Here is a 22,055-nt window from a genome sequence, read left to right as displayed (position 1 = left end):
CAGTTCTTTGTTTTAGGAAGATCAGTTTGGCATCTAAGTGGAAAATGGAGTGTGGAGACTTAAAGCAGAGACCAACCAGCCAGCTAGTGGAACAGTGCAGGTATAATCAGAGTCTGTACCAGAGAGGTAGCAGTGTCAGAGGAGAGAAGAGGGTATACATGAGAGATGTTAAGAACACAGAATCAACAGGACTTGGCAAAAGATTGGTAGGGGGTTAGAGAGACTGAGAAGTCAAGGAAAACATTCCACAGAAAAGGATCAGCTGTGTTCAAAACATTCATAAGTTGCAAGCTTGGGTGAAGGGGAGGATGGTGGTGTCCTCAAAAGTAATAGGGAAGTTCAGAAGAGTGGAGGGTTTGGGGGGAAAGATGAATTCCGTTTTGTGGAGTCTGAGGTGTCTATGGGCCATCTAGTTTGAAATGTTCCACAGGAAGTTGGAGATACGGAGGGGTTAGGACTGGATTAGTAAATTTAGGAATTATTAGCACAGAGATAAAAATTGAAACTATGGGGGCTGATAAGATCACCAAGTGAAACAGCACCTAAGGAGAGGAGATGAGGACCCAGGAAAGAGCCTTGCAAGATACCCATAGCATCTATAGATGAAGAGGAGAAGGAAGAGTCATCAGACAAAGAGAAGGAAAGAGTAGTGTAATGAAGGCCTAGAAGAAAGAGAGCATCAAAGAGAAGGCTTACAATGTCAAAGGCTGCAGAGAAGTCCAGAAGGAAGAGGACTGTGAGAAAGGTCATTAGATTTGATAACTAAGAGATCAGTGGAAACTTTGAACAGAGCAGTTTCAGTTCAGTGATGAGGCTCAAAACCAAACTATTGAGAGGTAACAGTGAAAAGGAACTAAAAGTACCAATTGTAGACTGCCTTTGTAGAGAGAGATGATAGCTGGTGTGTATGGATCAAAGTGGGTGGGATGGTGGTGAGGAACTGAAGGAACAGAGGTTGAAAATTGGAGAGATCTGGCTGTGTAGGTAACAGGAAAGTACCAAATAGATAGGAAGGGACTGAAGATTAGTGAGACTATGGGAATGACCAATGGTCAATATGCTGGAAGAAGAAGACAGGATAGAATGGGAGCACCTGCGCACCTAGGTTTTGCCGTGGCAAAGAGAATGATCTCCTTGGAGACAGGGATTAGAAGGAAGTAGTAGCAGAAAGCACAGGGGGAATGTGAGATGAGGAGGAGGGGACAAAAAGAAATTCTTGGCGAAAGGCTGTAATTTTTTGAAAGGGTAGGAGTGAGAACCATGGGAGGTCTGGGGAGGGAGAAAATGTTTGGAAAAGGCACTGTGGTCAGTGCTCTGGAGAGTGATGTTGCCTTGCTAATGATGTTGATGCTGTGATGGGGATCAAGTAGAGATTACATTACATAAGTTTGTAGTGTCCTCATTCATCACTCTGATGATTTTTTTTCCAGCCTTGTTCAATATGTTGGGAAAACATAGATGATGCAAGCAAGCTAAGGTTGGGCCTTAGCAGTCCAAGACTGGTAACTGGATGAGGCTGCAGGGATCACGTTGAACACCCTAAGAAGTCAAGATGAGGGAGGACGGTGTAGTTAGTGCAGAGGTGATGGCCAGGGAAACAAATGAGGGCTGGAGAGACTGGAGGGCACAATAGGGAAAATAACAGGCTTAGGGGTACTTAGACAGGGGGGAAAATGGAATGACAAAAGATTATAATCCGACAAAGGAATTTCAGAATTCACAGGGAAACAGAGGAGTTGTGGGTGACAGTAAGAACAAGGAAATGGGGTCATTTCTACAAGCCGCTGAGGAGAGGTGGAGGAGGAGGTCATGGGAAATGAGTAGCTGAGGAACTGAGAGGTTGGAGTGTTTGAGGGCATATGTATGGTGAAGCCCTCTGGTGCGAAGGTAGGAATGGAGGAAGAGAGGAAGACAGTGAGTCTGGCACTTAATTCATGAGGAAAGAAGGAGAATATCATGGAGATCAATGGATAACTGCAACCAGAATCTGGACTGGATGATAAATACAGAGTGAATGGACCTCAAAGAAAGAGAGGTTCCTGAGTGATGATGTTACAGGGAGTGTCTGGAAGTGGCAACTGGTTTAGGAGAAGTGAAATAGGACTGCTGCAAAGGACAGGCAAACATGTTCAGAAGGCAGAGTCCCAGAATTCGAGATCAAGGAGATGGTGCAGTCTGGAGGTGTGACTGTGCTCATGACTGGCTATGGTAGAACAGAGGTGCAGTCTGGAGGCAATGCTAAGGCCGGAGGTGTGACTGTGCTCATGACTGGCTATGGTAGAACAGAGGTGCAGTCTGGAGGTAACGCTAAGGCCGGAGGTGTGACTGTGCTCATGATTGGTTATGGCAGAACAGAGGTGCAGTCTGGAGGTAATGCTGAGGCTGGAGGTGTGACTTGTGCTCATAACTGGCTATGGTAGAACAGAGGTGCAGTCTGGAGGCAATGCTAAGGCCAGAGGTGTGACTGTGCACATGACTGGCTATGGTAGAACAGAGGTTTATGACTGATTCAGTGAGAGGCTAGGGTTCTCAAGAAGACAACGATGTGTGCTCAGATCTCTTCTGGGGAAGACTCTTAACTTTTTTTTTTGTCATGGATCTCTTCTCACAACGTTTTTAAATGCACAGGAATTGAAAGGAAACCAAAAACAAGTCCATGGATTCCAAGTTAAGAGCTCCTGATCTCCCTCAGCATTCTGCAGATGAGGGAACTGATATCCATAGAGGCTTAGTGACTGGCCTAGTCACAGACACAAGAAGGAGCGGAGCTGGGATTTGAAGTAGCCACATACTTTTTTTTTACATGTACAATCATGTTAAACATATTTCCAGGTTAGTCATGCTGTGAAAGAAGAATTAGAACAAAAGGGAAAACACCACAAGAAAGAAAAAAAACAACAAAAAAGAGTGGAAACAGTCTGCTCTGATCTACATTCAGACTCCACAGTTCATTCTCTGGATGTGGATAGCATTTTCCATCACAAGTCTTTTGGAATTGTCTTTGATCAGTGTATTACTGAGAAGAGCTAAGTCTATCATAATTAATCATCGCACATTGATCAACATACTTTTTACAATTCCTACTTGTAGAAAATTTCAGTTATTAAAGGGCCTATTTAATGAAAGGTAAATACATTTACTTTTTTAACTTACATTTTTCTTGTTAAAAGAGCTCTCTTCCAGTTTTTCCACAGCAAGAATGTTTCTGATTGGAATGGTATAAATTGCATCTTTGCCTAAAAAATTGAACGGATATATAAATGGATTGAAAAACATTGAAATGTTTGAAAAACATCTGAGAATCATCTTGACAAACAAAAATGAGACACATCAAGACTAGAAAGTAGACAAAACAATAAATACCATTTGTTACATATTCTTTTCTGTTGCAGATTTAACCAATATGTAGCTTTTTTTGGGTTTCAGTGGATATCCTATATTTACAAGAAGTCCCCAAAATTATATTTCAATGTCAAAGTCACAGTTCTTTTAGAAGAAATGCACATTTCACATTTAGGTAAAAGCGTTAGTGAGTATGTGTGTGTATGTGTGTAAACACATACACACAGTCCTAATTGGATATCTATCATGTATGGAGGTGATCCTGGGTTTTCGAAGGCTACATTAATATAATACAAACTCTGTGGTCCTCCTGCCATGTTGGAAATGCTGCAAGTATGAAATGAATGAATTTGTATGTCTGTCATCTGAGGCCCAACACAGCTAAGTACAAGGCTCATCACCGAGGATGTTTGATTGATTAAACCACTAAGGAAAAGCTGTGGTCTGTGCGGATAGTGACAGTGATTACATCAATGAAATAAAGTCATTATGAGTATGTCTGTATACACTTACATAGATGATTTACACTAGAAATATGTGAGGCCTTTTATGAAGGATGAAGAAAACAGAACCAGAACAATTAAGACATATCAACTATAGTGATATGTATGTATGTATGTATGTATGTGTGTGTGTGTACACACACACACACACACACACACACAAATATATTTTAAAGCAGCAGCAATAAACCTAGAGGGGGAAAAACACAGAAAAACAGAGCGTATGTGGAAGTAAAAAGGCATTTTAAAAAATATCTTATTCAGGTTAATAGACACTAAAACAAACAAACCCAGATTGTAAACAGAGTTTATGATAAGATCATTTTAAAATTGTGTTTACATATCTGAATGTTTCTATTGAGTTTTTAAGCTTAAAATTTATTTTTTAAAATGACCCAATTACAAATGGATATGTTACATTTGCTGCTGCTCAGGCCCTTACGGCCTTCACTACCTCTTGAGGCCTGTCCCATTTCATGTTCGTTGTATGTGTATACATCCACATGAGCATGTACATGCATGTATATGTATACACACATACATTTGTATGCAACCCATATATAAATTCTTAAAATTCTATTTTAAAAGCCCACATCTTGTTCCTTTGTTGACACGGTACAGTCGTTTCAGTTGTGTCCGACTCTTTGTGACCCCATTTTGGGATTTTCTTGGCAAACATACTGGCGTGGTTAGCCATTTCCTTCTCCAGTGTGTCTCCATTTTAAAGATGAGGACCTGAAGCAAATATGAGCTAAATGACTTGCTCAGGGTCACACACCTAATGTCTTAGGGCACATTTGAACTCAGGTCTTCCTGACTCCAGGCCTAGTGCTGAATCCTCTGTACCACCTAGCTACCCCTCTGGTTTCTAAGCAGACCAGCAGAACTTTCTTTTCACTAGACACATGGTATAAAGTAAAACCACCAAAATACCCCACAATACAGAGTAAGCACAACTACCTGGCTGCTTGTGGTAGGTGAGTTCTCTGCTTGTGAGGCAGAACCAGCGCTTCTTGAAATTTTTTTTTCCAATCCGATTTCTTCCCTGAGCTCTTTTGTACATTTCACTGTTAAAACAATGCAGATATTTAGGCCCGTAGACTCACTTATGAATTCAATACATGGTAATATTATCCCTTATACTTTTAAGTTTAAATTTGAACAGTTCTGTGTCTAATAACAATTTTGGAAGACTTCAACTATCTCACATAAATTGAATTTTGCACTTGAATACTAAGGCGTAAGATCTTTATTATTTTAGTAGCTTTTATTTGTTCAGTAATCTTAACTTTTTAAAGGGCAATGATGAGGTAGGAAATGTATATTTCATGCATGAGACAGATGAAGACAGAGTTGTGTGAATTTAGTTAAAGTAATACAGCTAGTCAGTGGAAGAGCTGGGTGGGACTAAATCTCCATAGACTTCTGGCTCCCACCAGCCCATACACTCTGCACTGGAACATGATGTTGAATGTCTTTCCTCTAACACTACTTAAAATATATAAATGACACACACACACGATTAAATTACCCTTCTTTTAGATGTACTGGTTCACTCATACCACTGGGTTCTTTACTTTCAGTAGATGAAATTTCCTCCAAGAACTAAGTGAAGAGAAAAGAGCTTACATAAAAATCGACATAACAAAATTATATTATAAAAAGAAGTAAGACTATTCCTCAAATTCAATTTAGCATACAACTTATTCACTATAAAGGTAAAACTGCTAGTTAACAAAAATTTAATAAACAAACACTGCATAGCACAAAGGTCTCCAACTTACATCCTCTAAAACTTAATTTTTATAGGAAAATGTATCCTGTACCATGGCAAGAAAAGAATGTAGTGATTTGTTTTAGATCAATAGGTCCCACAGCTATAGGCACACTGGCTTGCCCAATGAAATGGAGCCATGTGGTCAAGAAAAGTTTCTCAAACCATTTGCCATCTAAATTCAGAAAGAAAAGAACAATGACTGAGAAACATTCTTCTCCTGAGTCAAGCATTTAAGAAGAAGCAAAGAGTAGTTTCAAGGAACAATTTTTACTGTGGGGTCTAAAGGGGTCTCATGTTCTCTTGGTGGCCACTTAATATGTTAGACTGTGTCTAATGTGATAGAATTATCAGTTTTAGGGCTGGAAGGAAACTTTGGGATTCCACAGTACAATGTCTTTATTTTATAGAGAGGAAGCAGAAGACTAGAGAGGTAAAGCTACTTCCTCATGGTGACAAAGGCTGTACATAAGAGGCAGGTCTCGAATTCAAACCAGACATGCTGACACCTAATCCGGTATCCTTCTGTTATGTCACCCTCTCTGTTTTCTGCTAACAGACTATATGACTCTTCAACCCAGGTCCTCCCCAGCCAACAAATAAAACACTACTGGGTTCTTTCCCATGGATACTTACTTCTTATGCCTTTGAATGGAATCCTTTAGAAGTAACAAGGATATCAAGGGAGAAAAAAACGAAGAACCCTGTGCATTTGGGGAATCTCAGTCCTCAAGTATAGGTGTCCCAGATAATTAGAGGGATTTTCCAAGTAACTACCTCGTTTCTTTGTGGCCCACAAATGACCACCCCACAAACTAGACAGAACAGAGCTACTCAAGGCCTCAGCTTCCATTCAACCTCAGCTTCTTTGACAAAACCTAGCAATGATGGTATAATTAGGTAACTAAAACTTAGGAACATCCTTCAGATTTTCTTCTCCTAAGGACTGTCTTTCTCCACAGGCTATCCAGAACACAACAGTGTGAAAGAAGAAATCAAGCTAAGCTTCTTATTGGCTGTCATGTCAAACTATTAATTCATGATGAGCTTTCAGTCCACTCAGACCCCTAGAATTTTTTCACAGACTAATGGTCTGACACCCACCAGTTGAGCCATCTTTAAGCAAGTGCCAATGAAAAATCAGACACTAGAATTCATAACATTTTGGAATTTCTAGTACTGAACACAGCTATTCTTAACCAATAACTATATACAATACTAGCATATCAGGCTAAAAAACTTACCAGTCCAGGAGCCAAGAACAAAATTTGAGACTGGGGGTGGAGTATGGTAACACTCAAAGAGAACGTGAGTGGGTGAATTCAGGGCAAATAGAGAACAAGACTAAACTCCTACCATTCTTAAATCTTTTCTTGACTGACATTATCAACTGCATATTTTGATTATATCAGCATATGTTCAGCCATAGCCAACTCCAGAAAAAATTATTTTCTGGCACAGCAGTAGCAAAGAAGAAAAAAAAGGCCACATCTTTAAAACAAAAGATAGTGCATCATAACCTTGCCAACATAAGTCAGCCCACAATGTCCTATTCATGTTTCAGCAATGTCCTAGGAATAAAAGGACAGCTTAGCTTTGCCTGTCCTTTTGAAAGAAGAAAGAATTTATTTTCAAGGGCCCTGATGGCTAGCATTTTTAGTTTTAAAAAAACTATCCTTTTTCTTGTTTTGAAATGAACCCTACTGATTTTGTCTTTCTGTCATCATTTTCATTTATTGAATGCTGCCTCAGAGTATGACATATTGGCAACACCCAAAAATAGTCTCTAGTGTAACAAAATTTCTTACCTTTGGAGGTATTAAAACACTGTACATATAGTTCTTTGAATAAAAACACATTAAAAATAATTTCAGAAATGGATAGACCTTCAGAAACCAACACCTTAAGCCCATAACTAAACAAAAAATCTGACCTCTGACATATCCTTCCTCCCATTTTCTCCCCACTTGGGCAAGTGATAAACTCCCTGGGCCTGAACTATAAGACAAGTGGGCTGGATAAGATGGCCTCTGAGGTCAATGATTCTAAGACAAACAACTGGTCATTTAGCTTTAACTGATCACTTTAGTAAGGGGGAACCCTTATTTGCCAGGATGTCTTTCCTTATGTTAAGTTAAAATTTGCCTCTTTGTGTCATCTTAATTTCTGCTCTCTGGGACCAAGGAGAACAAATTTAGTCAGTCATGTGATAGTTCTTCAAACACATGAAGATAGCTCTCAGGTCCTTTCATTACCCTCCCGTGTCCCTGTCTTCTCTAAGTGAAACGTCCGTGGTCCTTTCGATCAATCTTGATATGGCATGGCCTTGAGTCACGTGGACACCATTCTCTGATGATGTTCCAGTGTAAAATGTGGCACTCAGAACTGAATACAGCATTCCAGATATGACCCGACCCACGCAGAGAGCAACAGCACCATTACATTCTTCATTCTGGACAGCACACCTCTTTTAATACAAACTAAGCGATTTTTCTGTTGTCATGTCATACTGTTTATTCATGATGAGCTTTCAGTCCACTCAAACCCCTAGAACATTTTCACAGAAATTGAGCGTTGTCTTCTCCCAATCTATAAAACCTAAGTATAGTATTTTACACTTACTCATTACCCACTGTTCTGGCATGCTAAGATCTCTTGATACTGGCTTTGTCATTTAATGTACTTGATATCTGTCTGAGTTTTATGTCATCTGTAAATGTAATAAGCATGTCTTTAATACCCCCACATTCAAGTCACTGAAGGGCCATGGAGAGTTCCCTTAGTCACTAGTATATTGGGGGCCTTTCTCCAAGCTGATGCCAAACCATCAATGACTATTCTCTTTTGGTCTGATTGTTCAACTAGTTCAAAATCTACCTTGTCTGTACTCTATACCTCTCCATCTTACCCACAAGGATAAAGGAATAAGACTTCATCAAATAGCAGGCTAAAATTTTTCTCTGTGAGTTTTTCAAGTATTATTAGTCTACATGTCCAAAATCAGCAAAGTAAGAGCTTGAAATATTAAGTATTCTTGTGCTTTTTACTGCAAGGTACAGTCATTACTTTCATTTATTGGAAACCTCATGCTTTCATATATAGTGGCATACATATATTACTAATTGTAATTTTTTCCATTAACTCACCTTGTCTTACTTAATATTCACTGACTTTAAATTAAGTATTATATTTAAAAATAAAAGTGGAGTCTTTAAAAATAGTCTATAAGTAGGAAATTTTATTAAACCAGATCAGCCTCTCTCTTACTCTTAATCATTTTATAATAGTGATGGGTTATTTATTTATTTATTTTTGGGCTGCATATTAAGACAATGGTATTGTTGGCTTCCAGAGTTGAATGACTTACTGCTTTATAGCATAGAAATAAAGTTCTTGCCTTTCAAGTACTAAAGGGTTTTAAAGTTTAAAAAAGAAATTAAATATAGCTTTAACCCTGAAAATGACATATAGAAGTTTGGAGAAAATGATAAAAATAATCCACAGGAAAATATATATATATTTTTTACCTCTCGTATTTAAGATATATTTTTTATTAATTCAATTAGAAATGGTAAAAAAATTCTTAAGTATTAACAGAGAGGAGTGGATAGGTGGCATAGTGAATAGAGACCCTGACCCTGGAGGCAGGAGGACCTGAGTTCAAATCCGGCCTCAGTCACTAAACATTTACTAGCCATGTGACCTTGGGCAAGTCACTTAACCCCAACTGCCCTGCCTCCCCACCAAAAAAAGCAAAAAAAAAAAAAAGTATTAACAAAGAACAATATTATCATACCTTCTTAACTGCTTCAATATACCTCTCTTCTTGAAACATTTTGAAAAATTCACACATGAACGTCTCTTTGAAACTTGACTAAGAAACAAAATAAGATTTCTGTCAGTAGAAGACTAAATATATCAGCACAACACAATTCATATGTAAAAAGACAAGACATGAGGGAGTCAAAAAGGCAATGGAAGGGGATGACTGGGAGAGAGGTTGATAAATGAATGGGGAGAACAGGCCTTATGATTCATTCATCTATCCTTTCACTAGATTTCTTCCACCTCCTCACCTTCAGAGATTACAATGAAATCTCCAAAAAGAGCTGCTGCGTAGGGAAGGCATAGAAGACTGCCGTGTTTCTTCCATCATTATTTGTAGGAAGGCAGGGGGAAGGGACGAGAAGGAAAGGATCTGTGGTTGTGAAGGATACAGATTTAAAAGTGGCTATCTTAGAAAATCAAGATGAGGGGGGTGGCTAAGTGGCGCAATAAATAGAGCACTAGCCCTGGAGTCAGGAGGACCTGAGTTCAAATCTGGCCTCAGACACTTAACACAAAAACTAGCTGCATGACCTTGGGCAAGTCAGCCCCTAGTGTCCTCCAAATAAAAAAAAAAAAAGCAAATCAAGATGACGACACTCACCTTGCTTTTAGATAGACTTCCCCAACTTCCCAAAGTTTGAATGGCTTTTGAGATGAGAGTTAATGTTCTAATTGTCTGTGCATCCTAAAGAATTTTCAAAAGAAGTAATTATGTTCTTGATAAGGTATCAATAAATATATTTTATGCCAAAAGTAGACACAACAGATCAAGGAGCCTATTCTTCCCCCAAAGCAGTAGGGTAAAAAAGTAGAATAGAATAAATCTAAGTCAATGACTCAGTTGAAAAGGGGATTATTTCAAGCTCAAGTCATAAACCAAAGAAAGAGTTCTAACTAAATGGAAAATTTCTCCTGAAGAGGTTAGGTTTTAAAAGACAATTATTTAATCAATGACTACACATTAAGCATATTATCCCTTTCTTTCAGTTTCTGATACACTACAGTCATTTAATCATTTATAGGATGTTCACTTTATCCTCCTTTTATAATTTTATCTGAAAATAACAGTCCATAAACATACTCTGCTCAATGGTTTTACGTATGGTCAATGGTTTCCATGGAACTTGTGACCAACTTTTCTAGATATCGTAGTAAGACTAAGAGAGAAATTAAAGGACCAAATATTAGCAAATATGGAAGAACCTTGGAAATTAATCATGAATTTAAATGGGAGGGGGAGAGGAATCACAAGGGAGATCTAAGGAAGAGGAATTAAAGGATTTTAAGGGTGTCATTAAATATACCACATGCAATATTGTGTGTGTGTGTGTGTGTGTATGTATAATCTTTGCTTATATCATCACTTAAATTTACTCACAAGATTCCATTTAATTCTTAACTCAGTATCTATGTAAGGCCACCTGGAGTTCTACTTACATATGCAAAGTTCTTCTACAATTCTCTGTCAAAACAATACAATTCTTTAAAACTGTTACTAGGTAATCTCAAATTTGGTGTTAAACTCAATATTCTATCTAATTTCAATTATCTTTCCTGAACAGAAGAATGGAGCAAAAGCCATCCTATATGCCATATTAAAACAAAAAAAGAAATGAGGCACAGAGATAGAAGGTCTGGCCATCACCAAATAGGTGTCAACCTTAGTTTTCATATCTGTAAAATACACATATACTACCTGAACTACCAACCTTTCAGGGTTACTGTGGAGAAAAAGCAGAGGAAAAAAATTATGATGTAAATTGAATGATGTTATTAAAATGTGAGCTCATCATCACAGAAGGCCTGCCTGAATCCTAACTGGCAGGTGGCAATCCTCTTATTTATTTCTCGATGGTTTTCAGTTCATTACGTTCCTCACATTATTTATTTTAAATGACTTTAATGCTGGTCCACTCACAAGATCACCTACTTCCTACTTTACTAAAAAGATTGGGTACATTTGATGTGAGCTCCCTTATACATCTTCCTCTTTACCTCAAAATAAATTCTTCCTACCTCAAATGAAAAGGCACCTTCCTCCTTTCAAAAGTGCCACCCATATCCCCAAATCATGAGATAATTCTATCTTTGTTTTCTCTAGTGTCTATATATAGTCTGTTTTCCCATTGATTATCTTCTAAGAGATACATCATGGTTTTTCCTGTTCGGAAAAACAAAACAAAACAAAACTTTAGCTGAACTGCTTCCTTCCTCTGCTCCCCCCCCGCCCCTAAAATAAAAATGACATTTTTTTTAGTTTTAGCACCTTATCAAGAATGGTTTACTATATTAACTCCTTTTGTTACTTTGATACCCCATTCCTCCTCAGTCCCCAGTAATACAGCTTTTACCCCCCAATCTTTTCCTGAAACTGCTCTTTCAAAGATCACCAATGATCTAATCAAGAAATCCAATGGCCTATTCTCACTCCTTATTTTCTCTGACCTTTCTGCAACCTACACCAATATTACTGATTATGTCATCATTGAAATTCTCTCCTCTCTGGCTCCCCTCATAGCTCTTAACTGATAGTCAGACACTTCCATTTGGATATCTTACTACCCTCAATGTCTAAGAGGGCCTCTTTATCCTCCTCCTCCTCCTTACTCATCTCTCTCTCTCAACCCAGAGGTATACTTTATGGCTGAAGCCTCTGTGGGAGTATTTTGTTCTTACCTTCCCAATGTTATAGAGGGAACTTTGGCTTACAAACCTTCTTTTCTTAGAGCCACTTTTAACTTAGTTTGAATAATACTTGGGCAGTTCTAACTAAAATTTAATGTGTAAGTACATTTTTGAGAAAGTAGAAACTACATATTGTACACATAAACTTTGATATTTTTGCCAAGGGATCATGCAACATGATTATATACTAGAAAACTGCTGAAACAGTATCTGTTTCCAGCTGTGTCCTTTGTTGCCCTGACCTATTGGTGTGGTGTACCACCAGTCAGCAGGGACCCTCCCAACCCATAGTGGGGCAGGTCCAGGATGCAGTGGGGGTAGGGCCAAGGGTACATGAACAGATCACCTCAGGTTTGATCTAAGGTTCTGTCTGTGGTCTGTTACATACCTTCTCCACCAGAAGGAAGGTAGAGGGAGGAGCTGGTCAATACCTTTTTTTGAGCTACATGAAACAAAGTCAACTGTTTTCTCATGAAAAGTCAAAAGGAAGAATACTGTAATAAATAGAGTAGGTATATGAACACATCTCATGCAAAGAGGAGAATACAACCTAAACACAACTACACAGAAATTTAGGACCCAAAGTGCCATGAAATACCCAAGGCTGAGTAAAGAATAAAAAGGGTGCCTGTTTAGGTGCTATCATATAAACTGTGATGATGGTCACTACATCCACTGTGAGGACCTTCAACTCCCCTCCTTCAGGCTTCAGAGTGTCTTCACTCTCCTTTGGGATGAAATTCTTCTTGGCCCAAGGTTAAGTGTGTTACAGCACTTGGGGCCCTGTTCTCATTCTACCTGGGACCTTGCTCCACCGATCACTCCTGACTTCCTATTCATTTCCAACCGTGCTTTCTGTTGGCTCCTCCAACCTAAAAAAAATCGACCATCTTAACCCTCTCTTCCCCTTCAAAGCTAAACTTCTCCAAAGAGCAGCTGAATCTTGCTGCTTTTACTGAGTATCAACTTAGGCGCCAACCCCCTGCAATCTAACTTCAATCTCTTATCACTCTTGAAACTGCTCCCTCCAAAGTCACCAATAACCACTTAAGCATCAACCTCCCTGGCTTTTCCTTCTCAGGTCCTTTGTGGGTTCCTCTTCCTTCCTCATCTCCCAAGTGTGTGTCCCTCCAGGCTCTGCTCTTAATCTAACTCTCTCATATCTCTCTCTCTCTCCCTCTCTCTCTCTATATGTATATGTATGCACACACACACACGCATGTGCTTTTGCTTTGACAATTTCATTCACTCTCATGGATTTAATGATCACTTCTATACAGATGACTCCAAAACCTCTTGATCCAGCCTTACTCTTTCCTTTGAACTCTTGTTTCAAATTGCCTTATATAACAGCTCCAACTGGAACAGTTCCTCAAACTTAAAATGTTCAAAGACGAATATTTTTCTCAAAAAAACCCCTAAAAAAACCTGTCTTGGGGAGGCTAGGTGGTGCAGTGAATAGAACATCGGCCCTGGAGTCAGGAGGACCTGAGTTCAAATCCGAACTCAGACACTTAATACAAAACTAGCCATGTTACCTTGGGCAAGGCACTTAATCCCAATTGCCCTACTTTCCCCTCTCCAAAAAAGCAAAAAAAAAAACAAACCCCAAAACAAATAAACAAACCTATCTTATTCCTAACTTCCTACTTCTGCTGAAGGCATCAAGAGAAATACTGGCAGCACCTTTAGTGCTTCCTTCTCCCCAATGCCAATCACTCACTACATGTCCAGTCAGCTACCAAATCTACCTATTCCATCTCTATGATATTTTGTACATCTATCCCCTCCTCATCATTCATGTTGTTACCACCATAGATGGCTTATAAACAACTCCTGTCTAGATAATTATAATGGCCTCCTAAATGCTGTCCTTGCCTATGGTATCTTCTCTCTGTATCTATCCCTCATGCAGGTGCAAATCTACCTATGTTCCTAATGCAGAGGTCTCACTCTACCATTCTTTTAATTAAAATCCTTCCATGGTTTCTCATTGTGTATAAAGTAAAATACAAAGTCTTTAGTTTATCATTCAAGGCCTTCTAGAATCTACTTCTGATCTACCTTTCCAGGAGTACTTCATGCTGCTCTTCACGCACATGACTTTATAGCCAAACTGGACAACCAGCTATTCCTCACACTTGTATCTTATTTTCTTCTGCCTCATGCAGGCTGTCCATGTTGTTTGGAACATGTTCCCTTCACTTCTGCCAGCTCCTATATTCTTCTTCCTTCAAAGTCCAGTCCAAGTACCAATGAAGTCTTTTCTGATGTCCCCGTAAAAGCGATCAGTCTCCCATTAAATTTTCTTATAGTATTCTGGATCTCCCATTTCCCCCCAATTACTTTTTTTTAACCTTGTCTTATATCTCTCTGTCTTATTCTATGAATATTGTAACCTCTTTGGAGAGAGAGACTTTCATTTTTCACTTTCGTAACCCTGGTAAGCTAGCACCTTAATGAAAGTATAAAACAAATCTATTGGATTAAAGTAAATTACATGTAAATTAGCAAAGAGCAGAAGTAGGCCGTATTATGGCAGGAATAAAGTCACACAAAAGTTAATATAAATGGAAATTAGGTATGAGGGAGTTAAATATTATTTAGATCATGTGGTAGCTCTGACATTATAGCTTCAGGTAATTAAATGTGGTGTTACAACATTATATCAGATAAACATAATTATATAATTTTTTAAAAGGTAATGGAGCTAATTTCTTATGGTTTGGAAAAGGCCTTATTTGTATACAACCTGTTCATTTGTTTATCATTTATTCACTTGAGGTGAAATCCTAAAAATTCAATATTGTGATAAAAAATGTGAAAACTAATTAAAATATAGATGCAATGCTTAACAAAGTATTTTATCCATAACAAGAAAGTTTCAAGACCTCTCATGGTTTTAGGGCCAATTTCCTTAAAAATATCTATGAATGAACAAAGAGAAAAATGCCAGCTTAAAATAGGCATACTGAATAGCTTAAAAAGGCATACATATATTAAAATAACTGTCACAGAATACAACCAAAGAAATTAGTTCACTATTACTTGTTTTTCTTCACTCTAATGAATGTGAGTAAAAAAGGAGTAAAGTTTGACCAGAAGAAACACTTACTGGATGGTGAGGTCGTAAATGAAAAGTATGAGGTGACACTACGGCTACAGCAAAGAAACGAAGAAATACAAAGCTGCTGACGGCAGAATACTGTACATGAGGGTCATCTGCAGAGAGAAATGGGGACATGGGACAGTCATGAGGGCCAACCACGAGCACGTAACAGAGATGCAAAATAAAAAGAGCCTCAACAATCAGGCAGCCAACTGATTCCCTGAATTTGGATCGAGAGCAAGAGAAGTGACCAGGGTGACTAGGAAGGCCGGCTTAAAGACACAGAAAGGGAATCACTCCAAGCAGGCCAAGGACCACTCAAGGGAATACGGCCCTGTGAAATGGAAATGCCAGGCCGGTAAGAAGGCTCCAGGCCTCTGTCAGTGGGAGGAACAGCTAGTGTTTCAACAGCACACGTGGACTCTAGAAATGTGACAGAGAGACCAGCAGCATCTAGCACGACCTAGTGGCAATCCCAGAACTAGATGTTGCCAGACCAGCAAGGGCTCCAGCCCCAGATAAGAGGCTGATGCAGGTTCTGACCCGCCTGCTGACAGGGTCCTGAGCCTTAAGGCCAACTTATTTAACATAAAATTCAAAAGACACTCTCATCTCCTTGGCTACCTTTCTATGGCTATTCATAAACATGTGCTCTCTTGGTTAAGAGAGCAAAGCTTTCCCACAGCAGCTGGCTGTAGAAATATACATATACAAGAACCTACAGGCACAAACAGCTATGGCCATCTGGACTGGCTATGTATGTATGCTAATTTTAAAATGGACATTTCTGCTAGAACATGCAGCGAGATAAAAGCAACTGCATCAATTCAACTGAAATACTTAAACTATCACAACACCATGTGTAACAATCAGGGAGCTACCCTGAATTTTGACATTACTAAACTTTTTAAAGCAAAACCCTCAGGAAGTAACTGTTACTCAGGAAGTAACTGCTACTCTTGCCATATCCGAACAAGTCAGTAATAGATAAAGTCTATTTCAAAATGTAAAGTATGATTAGAGTTCTCTGGTGAAATTAAAAGGCCAATAAGGTATTTATTAATATAAAAAACACTGCCTTAAAAAAAGAAATTAATCAGAAAAAGATGAACTAAATTTTGACTCAGAAGATAGCGATTCTAGGTGAATGTGAGAAGAAATAATCAAAATCTGCTGGCACTAGACTTAGAAGACATCTTTTTTTAGTGTAGCGTTTTGAGGTGGGTTAGAAAACAAAAACAAAACCCTTGGCTACTAGAAGACAGAGAAAAGTACATGGAAAGGTTAGCTCTCAGATCCTTCTGGAAGCTACAATCCTAGACAAGCCATAATTTTAGCTGATCAATGATTTACAAATTTATGACACAGGAAAATGAAAAACGGCCCTTCCAACTCTCAAATTCTATGTATGGATTCTTTTATTCATTGTCTCTGTATCCTCAGTGCCTGCTTGACTAAAGGGGGCAGGAGTTCCTCTCAAGATAGCTTACAGAAACACAATGTCAGCCAATGGGCACTTATTAAACACAGGTTATGTGTCAGACACTGTGCTAAATACTAGGGGCACAAAGAAAGGCAAGAAACAGTTCTGGCTCTCTGAGAGCTCATGGTCTAATGGGGGAGACAACAAACTGATGTCTGTGCACCAATGAGGCCTCTGAAGGATCAACGGACAGCGGCCTTTTGCTGAAACATGAGGGAAGTCAGGAGGTGGAGAGGGGGAAAATGTTAAAAGGAAATCCAATATGACAACAAAAACACACTGGTTAAAGCTTTTACCCCCTAAACAGGCTCAGAAACACTAAAGCACTAAGTACACAGTGTATGACTGTTTCTCAGCTACATACTCCCAGGAAAAGCCCAACTCCCATTGACTCAAATGAAGTATAAAGAGAAGAAAGGGTGGTAAATATAGATTCTGCAAGGAATCCATCAGTTCTTGCCAGACCCAACAGTAGCTGGCAGAAATGTAACCATTAACATATCTTCTCTCTTTGCCAGGGACACAACTCCCTGTTATTTTTTTGGTAGTTTCCCCCTGCTCCTCACCTGAAGCTGCTGTCTAGACTGGCTGACAAAGTCTATCATGAAACAAAACTGCTAATGTGGTTTTGAATTTAAAGAAAAGAAGGTTACATATTTTGTTTCTGTCTTAAGGTTGAACTATCTGCAAATCAAACACCCAGACAATGGTACCTGATGCACCTTAACACATTTTTCTGGACCGGACCTATGATTTTATTGGTGTTGGTAACTTTAAGTGATGACCTACCTCTACTAATGTAGAGTGGCACCTTTTCTGGAAATACAGGGACCTTGTATGGTAAAGTGACTTTTGCCAAGTCTCCTGGCAATTATGTGTCTGAGGGAGGCCCTGGGCTTAGGACCTTTTAAAGTTAAACACCACGCATGGAATGCAATGTGAATGTCTGCCAAAGACAAAACTAAAAGATCTGGCAATAGATTCACTTACTAGGAAATCTTTGAGCAGCCATATGTCTCAGCGAATAGAACACATCACACATGACAGTGGGACAGCTCATATTGGACTGTATAATCATACTGAATAATTTTTCTACATAGTAGCGCAGATTCTCCTATAAGAGTAAAATAAAACTTTAAGTATTATATAATTTCAACAAGGTTTTTTTTCCTCTCACATTTTGCTTGTTAAACATGACAAATGCAATATAGAACATCGTTATTACAAAACTACTGGACAGTATTAAGAATACTGAATCTTAAAAATTCTGCTAGCACAGAAATGACTTAGGTATAGTCTAATTCTTTCATGTACTCTACCTTCTAGACCACATATAGGAATTTTGGGAATAAATAAACTATTCAAGTCAAAGGAGGATGACTATATCTGAGAAATAGAGAGTTTAACAGTTTTAAAATACTGCCAAAAGTGCATTTGCATTTTATAAATTCATTCAGTTAGAAAAGAACTTAGTTCATGAGCTATTTCAAGAAGTTAAAGGGCCAAATAGTGAAGCAAAAATACCTGGACTGTGCACAGCTGGTGTGAAATAAGGGGAGCTAAAGTGCCTCAAAGGTAAGCTAGGGACAGAACTGGTACATATGCATGGAGGTAGGGGCTACTCAAACCACAGCTTGTGGTCATGAATAAATTCATTTTATCAGGCTAATGGCATAATTAACAAATGAGAAATGAAGTTCTTAAAATCATTTTCAAGTATGTGTTGATCACTGCCACAAACTAAAATAACCACAGTCTCAGTTTAGTATTATTAATACTAAAATTTAAAAGAGAAACTAGGAACTGAAATAAAAATTTATGAGGAAAAAAATACTACATTCAGTTAACCATGAGAAATATTACTACTAATAGTGTTAATGAATACATAAAATGAGCTTCCCTTAATCTATCATTATGATAATGTAGCTGGGAAATGGATTAAACCTTAAATACAACTTCATAAAGGCTTATGAAAAAAAGGTTCACCTTATTACTTTCTACGTTATCCCCTTCTTTCAATTTGAGAGGGTCAATTTCACAGGATTTTGAGGATTCACATATCTGAAAAGAAAATAACTTTGAGTTAATTTATCATCTTCCTATATTTTTAGAGAACTATGCAAAAGACATTCCTGGCATATTTAGAAAAAAAGAGATAAGTCATAAGATGTACAAAGTTCAAATATAAAAGGGCTCCACAATACAGTAACGTACTGAAGGAAACTAGAGAGATTAGGCTCATTCTGCTTTGTCCCAGACGGCAGAATGAGAAGCAATGCCTAGAAGCTTCAGGAAGGGCAATTTTAATGTGTAAGAGTAAACTCCTCAGTGATCAGAACTATGGGAGAAAAGACCTGACCTCTCCCCTTACGAGGCTCAAATGAAAGATGGAAGACGTGATGCCTGGATAGATACCGGTGAGACGAGAAAGTCTCTGAGATACCTTCCAGCTCTAAGAACCCTCAGTTCTGGAAGGATCTTCTAGGTAAGAAAGTATTCTGTTGGCCTCACTATCAAGAACCCAGGCACTGGCACTCACATGCCACAATGAAGCATCAGAATAGAACTGTTGCAAGGTTTAAGTAAGATACTGATGTATTTAGCTTTTTGGATAGCTTCTTTAGTTTAAACAATACACTAGTAAATTTAGCTTTATAAAGCTTATGAAATAAAAGTTCACCTTATTACTCTCTACATTATCCCCTTCTTTCAATCTGATAACATCAATTTCTTTAGTTCAAATAATACACTGGTGAATTTAGCTCTCTGGATAACTTCTCTTTGGTCAATATGTCACCTAATCAAGAGATTCTTCAAGGTCACAGACTATAGTTATTGGTAGTTACCATAATACCTCATCTAGGACAGGTTTTAATGTCACTTTCAGGTAGTGCCTTCCCACTATTTTCATCATCTCATCCAGACATCGAGTAGCCAAGGAATTTCCTCTAAAAATTGTGTTTGCATCTCTGGAATAAAAATGTGCCCAAGTTAATATCAACTTTAGTAAACAAATCATCTATGTAGGCAGATGTCAAATATTTAAACAAGTTCATATACTCAATTTGTAAAAATTATGTCAAAACAATAAAAATATACCTTTAGTTTCTTAATGTTTTAAAGATCTTTGATTTTGTTATTGGGGGTGTATATATTGTGGGTATAACTTCCTACAGACACAGAATGCAAAACCCTTTATAATTTTTATAGAACGCTTCTGAGGGTTGTTCTTGCTAAAAATTTGTCATCCTAAAATCAAGCAGTTTGTCACCAGGCCTGCCCAAACTTGAACCTTGCAAATTTAGTAAGGATTTACTAAAGCTTGTGCCACTGTGGCATAGTCAGTGAATGAATCAATCAAGAAACATTTACTATGTAACCTTTAAGAACCAAGAGTCGTCACCATCTTTCCAGTCTCCCAGGTTTACAACCTGGCTATTATTCTTGACTCTTCCCTTTCGTTCACCCCACATATCCATTCAATTACCAAATGTCATTTCTCGCTTCACAACACTGCTCATACTCAACTATTCTCTCTATTCAAATGGCCACCTATCTAGCTAAGGTCCACATGGCCTCTCAAGTGGATTACTTCAGTAGCCTCCTGATTGGTCTCCTGACCTGAGATCCCTCCCCACTCCAATATACCCCCTACAAAGCATGTCTGACCATGTCATCTCCCCTACTCAATAAAATCTAGTGGTTCCCTCCCTATTGCCACGAGTATCTGACTCTGAAATCTGGCATTGAAAGCCCTTCACAATCTGATCTCAACCTTTCTTGCTGCTCTAAAAAACACATGCCATACAATTTATCTTCTGTGTCTTTGTATTATCTGTTCCCCCTGCTGGAAATGCATCCAGTCTTCTCACTCCTCGTCTTAGAATCCCGGGTCCTCCAAAGCTCTGGCCCTCCCTAACTCTCAGCTCACCACGCTCCTCCAAACTGGCTTGTGTTTATTTTGGACATACTTACTTAAGTACGTGTTTTCTCCTTTGAGACAATGTGAGTTACCCAAGTTTCCTTACTTTTGTAAAGCATGTAGCACAATTCCTGGCCCACAGGAGCAGTTTAAGAAGTGCCTGTTAACCCAGCAATGAGGCACTGAAACACAACTTTACAGTAGGTGTTTCTTGGACGTTTTCCAAAATGTGAATGTACAGCATTAAAAAACGTCGACACAGCTGAATATTAAGATATTACAGTAATATTTTGTTATTAGAGAACAACAAAAAAGGGGGATTTTACAAGTGAATATGTTAAGATTTAGTGGTAGAAAAGGGCAACTGTGTGAACCCTAAGAAAGGCTATTAGTTTTTGTTAAAATATGTGAAAGCTCTTTTTTTCTTTATAAAATAAGCCTAAAGGTGAGTCAATATAGCAGTAATTTCACTACAAAAGAGGTGACTTTGAATAAATTTTTTTTGTAACTTTCTATAGCTGCCAACTACATCAGAGCAAACCAAAAAGAATAACTTTGCAAAAGGGTAGACTGCCAGGGTCAAGAATGCCGATAATTAATAGTTTACCGATATCTACAAAAGCTAAGCACTTACTGAGTATCCTTCAAGTCTAATTCAGCCACTGCAGTGGCAAAAGGAACAAACTTATTGTGGTGCAGCAGCAGTCGCACAAGAGGCAAAACAGCGTCATACTTATCTCGACAAACTTCACCCAAAATGTAAGCAGCTGAGGAAGAGATAGGCTAGAATAGGGCAAAGTGAAAAAACAAAACAAAACATAAATACATTAAAAAAAGAAAAAAGTACTGACTGCAAACTAAACCCTCAAAACCAGCTGCCTGTCTATACACTAATCACAAAATCGAAGTAGCAAAAGCAGAAATGGAAACTGCATCCCAAATAATTCCAAAATACATAAAATATCTAGGGATCAATCTACCAAAGCACATAAAAGACTTGTAAAAATCTGATTAAAAAGGCTCCTTAAAGAAATAAAGAAGAACTTAAGCAGATAGAGGAACATTCAGTGCTCATGGTGAGGCTGTGCCAATATACTAAAATGACAATTACTCGCAAAGTTAATTTATCCTTTTAATGCTATACCAAACAAATCACCAAAGGAATAGTTTATAGAATGTGATAAAATAATTTAAAAGTTCATTAGGAAAAACAAGAAATCTTGAATATCAAGGAAAATAATAAAAAAAGGTAGGGAATAAGGAGAGAATAGTGTATGCAGGAGCTTAAACTAGACTATTAAGCAGCAGTCCTCAAAACTAGCTGACACTGATTAAAGAAGAGAGAGAGAGAGAAATCAATGAAATAGACTAGACAAAAGAGAACCATAAACAATGGAATGCAACACACC

The 22,055-nt window shown here is 38.2% G+C and overlaps 1 protein-coding gene across 4 annotated transcripts in view; it reads right to left on the bottom strand.

The window, feature by feature from the left end:
- The window catches only part of RASA2 (RAS p21 protein activator 2), a 143,915-nt gene that overhangs the window by 18,378 nt on the left and 103,482 nt on the right, over positions 1-22,055 (bottom strand). For 2 of the 4 annotated variants that reach the window (XM_069104648.1, XM_069104650.1), the window contains exons 11-20: positions 21,281-21,429; positions 19,579-19,693; positions 18,711-18,785; positions 17,715-17,838; positions 15,248-15,354; positions 10,049-10,132; positions 9,416-9,493; positions 5,377-5,450; positions 4,803-4,912; positions 3,154-3,236 (exon numbers count right to left, since the gene is read on the bottom strand). In XM_069104648.1, coding sequence (XP_068960749.1) covers positions 3,154-3,236; positions 4,803-4,912; positions 5,377-5,450; positions 9,416-9,493; positions 10,049-10,132; positions 15,248-15,354; positions 17,715-17,838; positions 18,711-18,785; positions 19,579-19,693; positions 21,281-21,429 — 999 coding nt within the window. The remainder of the gene's footprint in view (positions 1-3,153; positions 3,237-4,802; positions 4,913-5,376; positions 5,451-9,415; positions 9,494-10,048; positions 10,133-15,247; positions 15,355-17,714; positions 17,839-18,710; positions 18,786-19,578; positions 19,694-21,280; positions 21,430-22,055) is intronic. The other 2 variants (XM_069104649.1, XM_069104652.1) reach the window with 1 other exon arrangement.

The sequence above is a fragment of the Petaurus breviceps genome, unplaced genomic scaffold (assembly GCF_028583685.1).
Source record: "Petaurus breviceps papuanus isolate PSGF00001 unplaced genomic scaffold, PetGlider_PUasm1.0 688, whole genome shotgun sequence".
NCBI classification, from domain to species: domain Eukaryota; kingdom Metazoa; phylum Chordata; class Mammalia; order Diprotodontia; family Petauridae; genus Petaurus; species Petaurus breviceps.
This window is presented reverse-complemented; position numbering and strand designations above follow the sequence as displayed.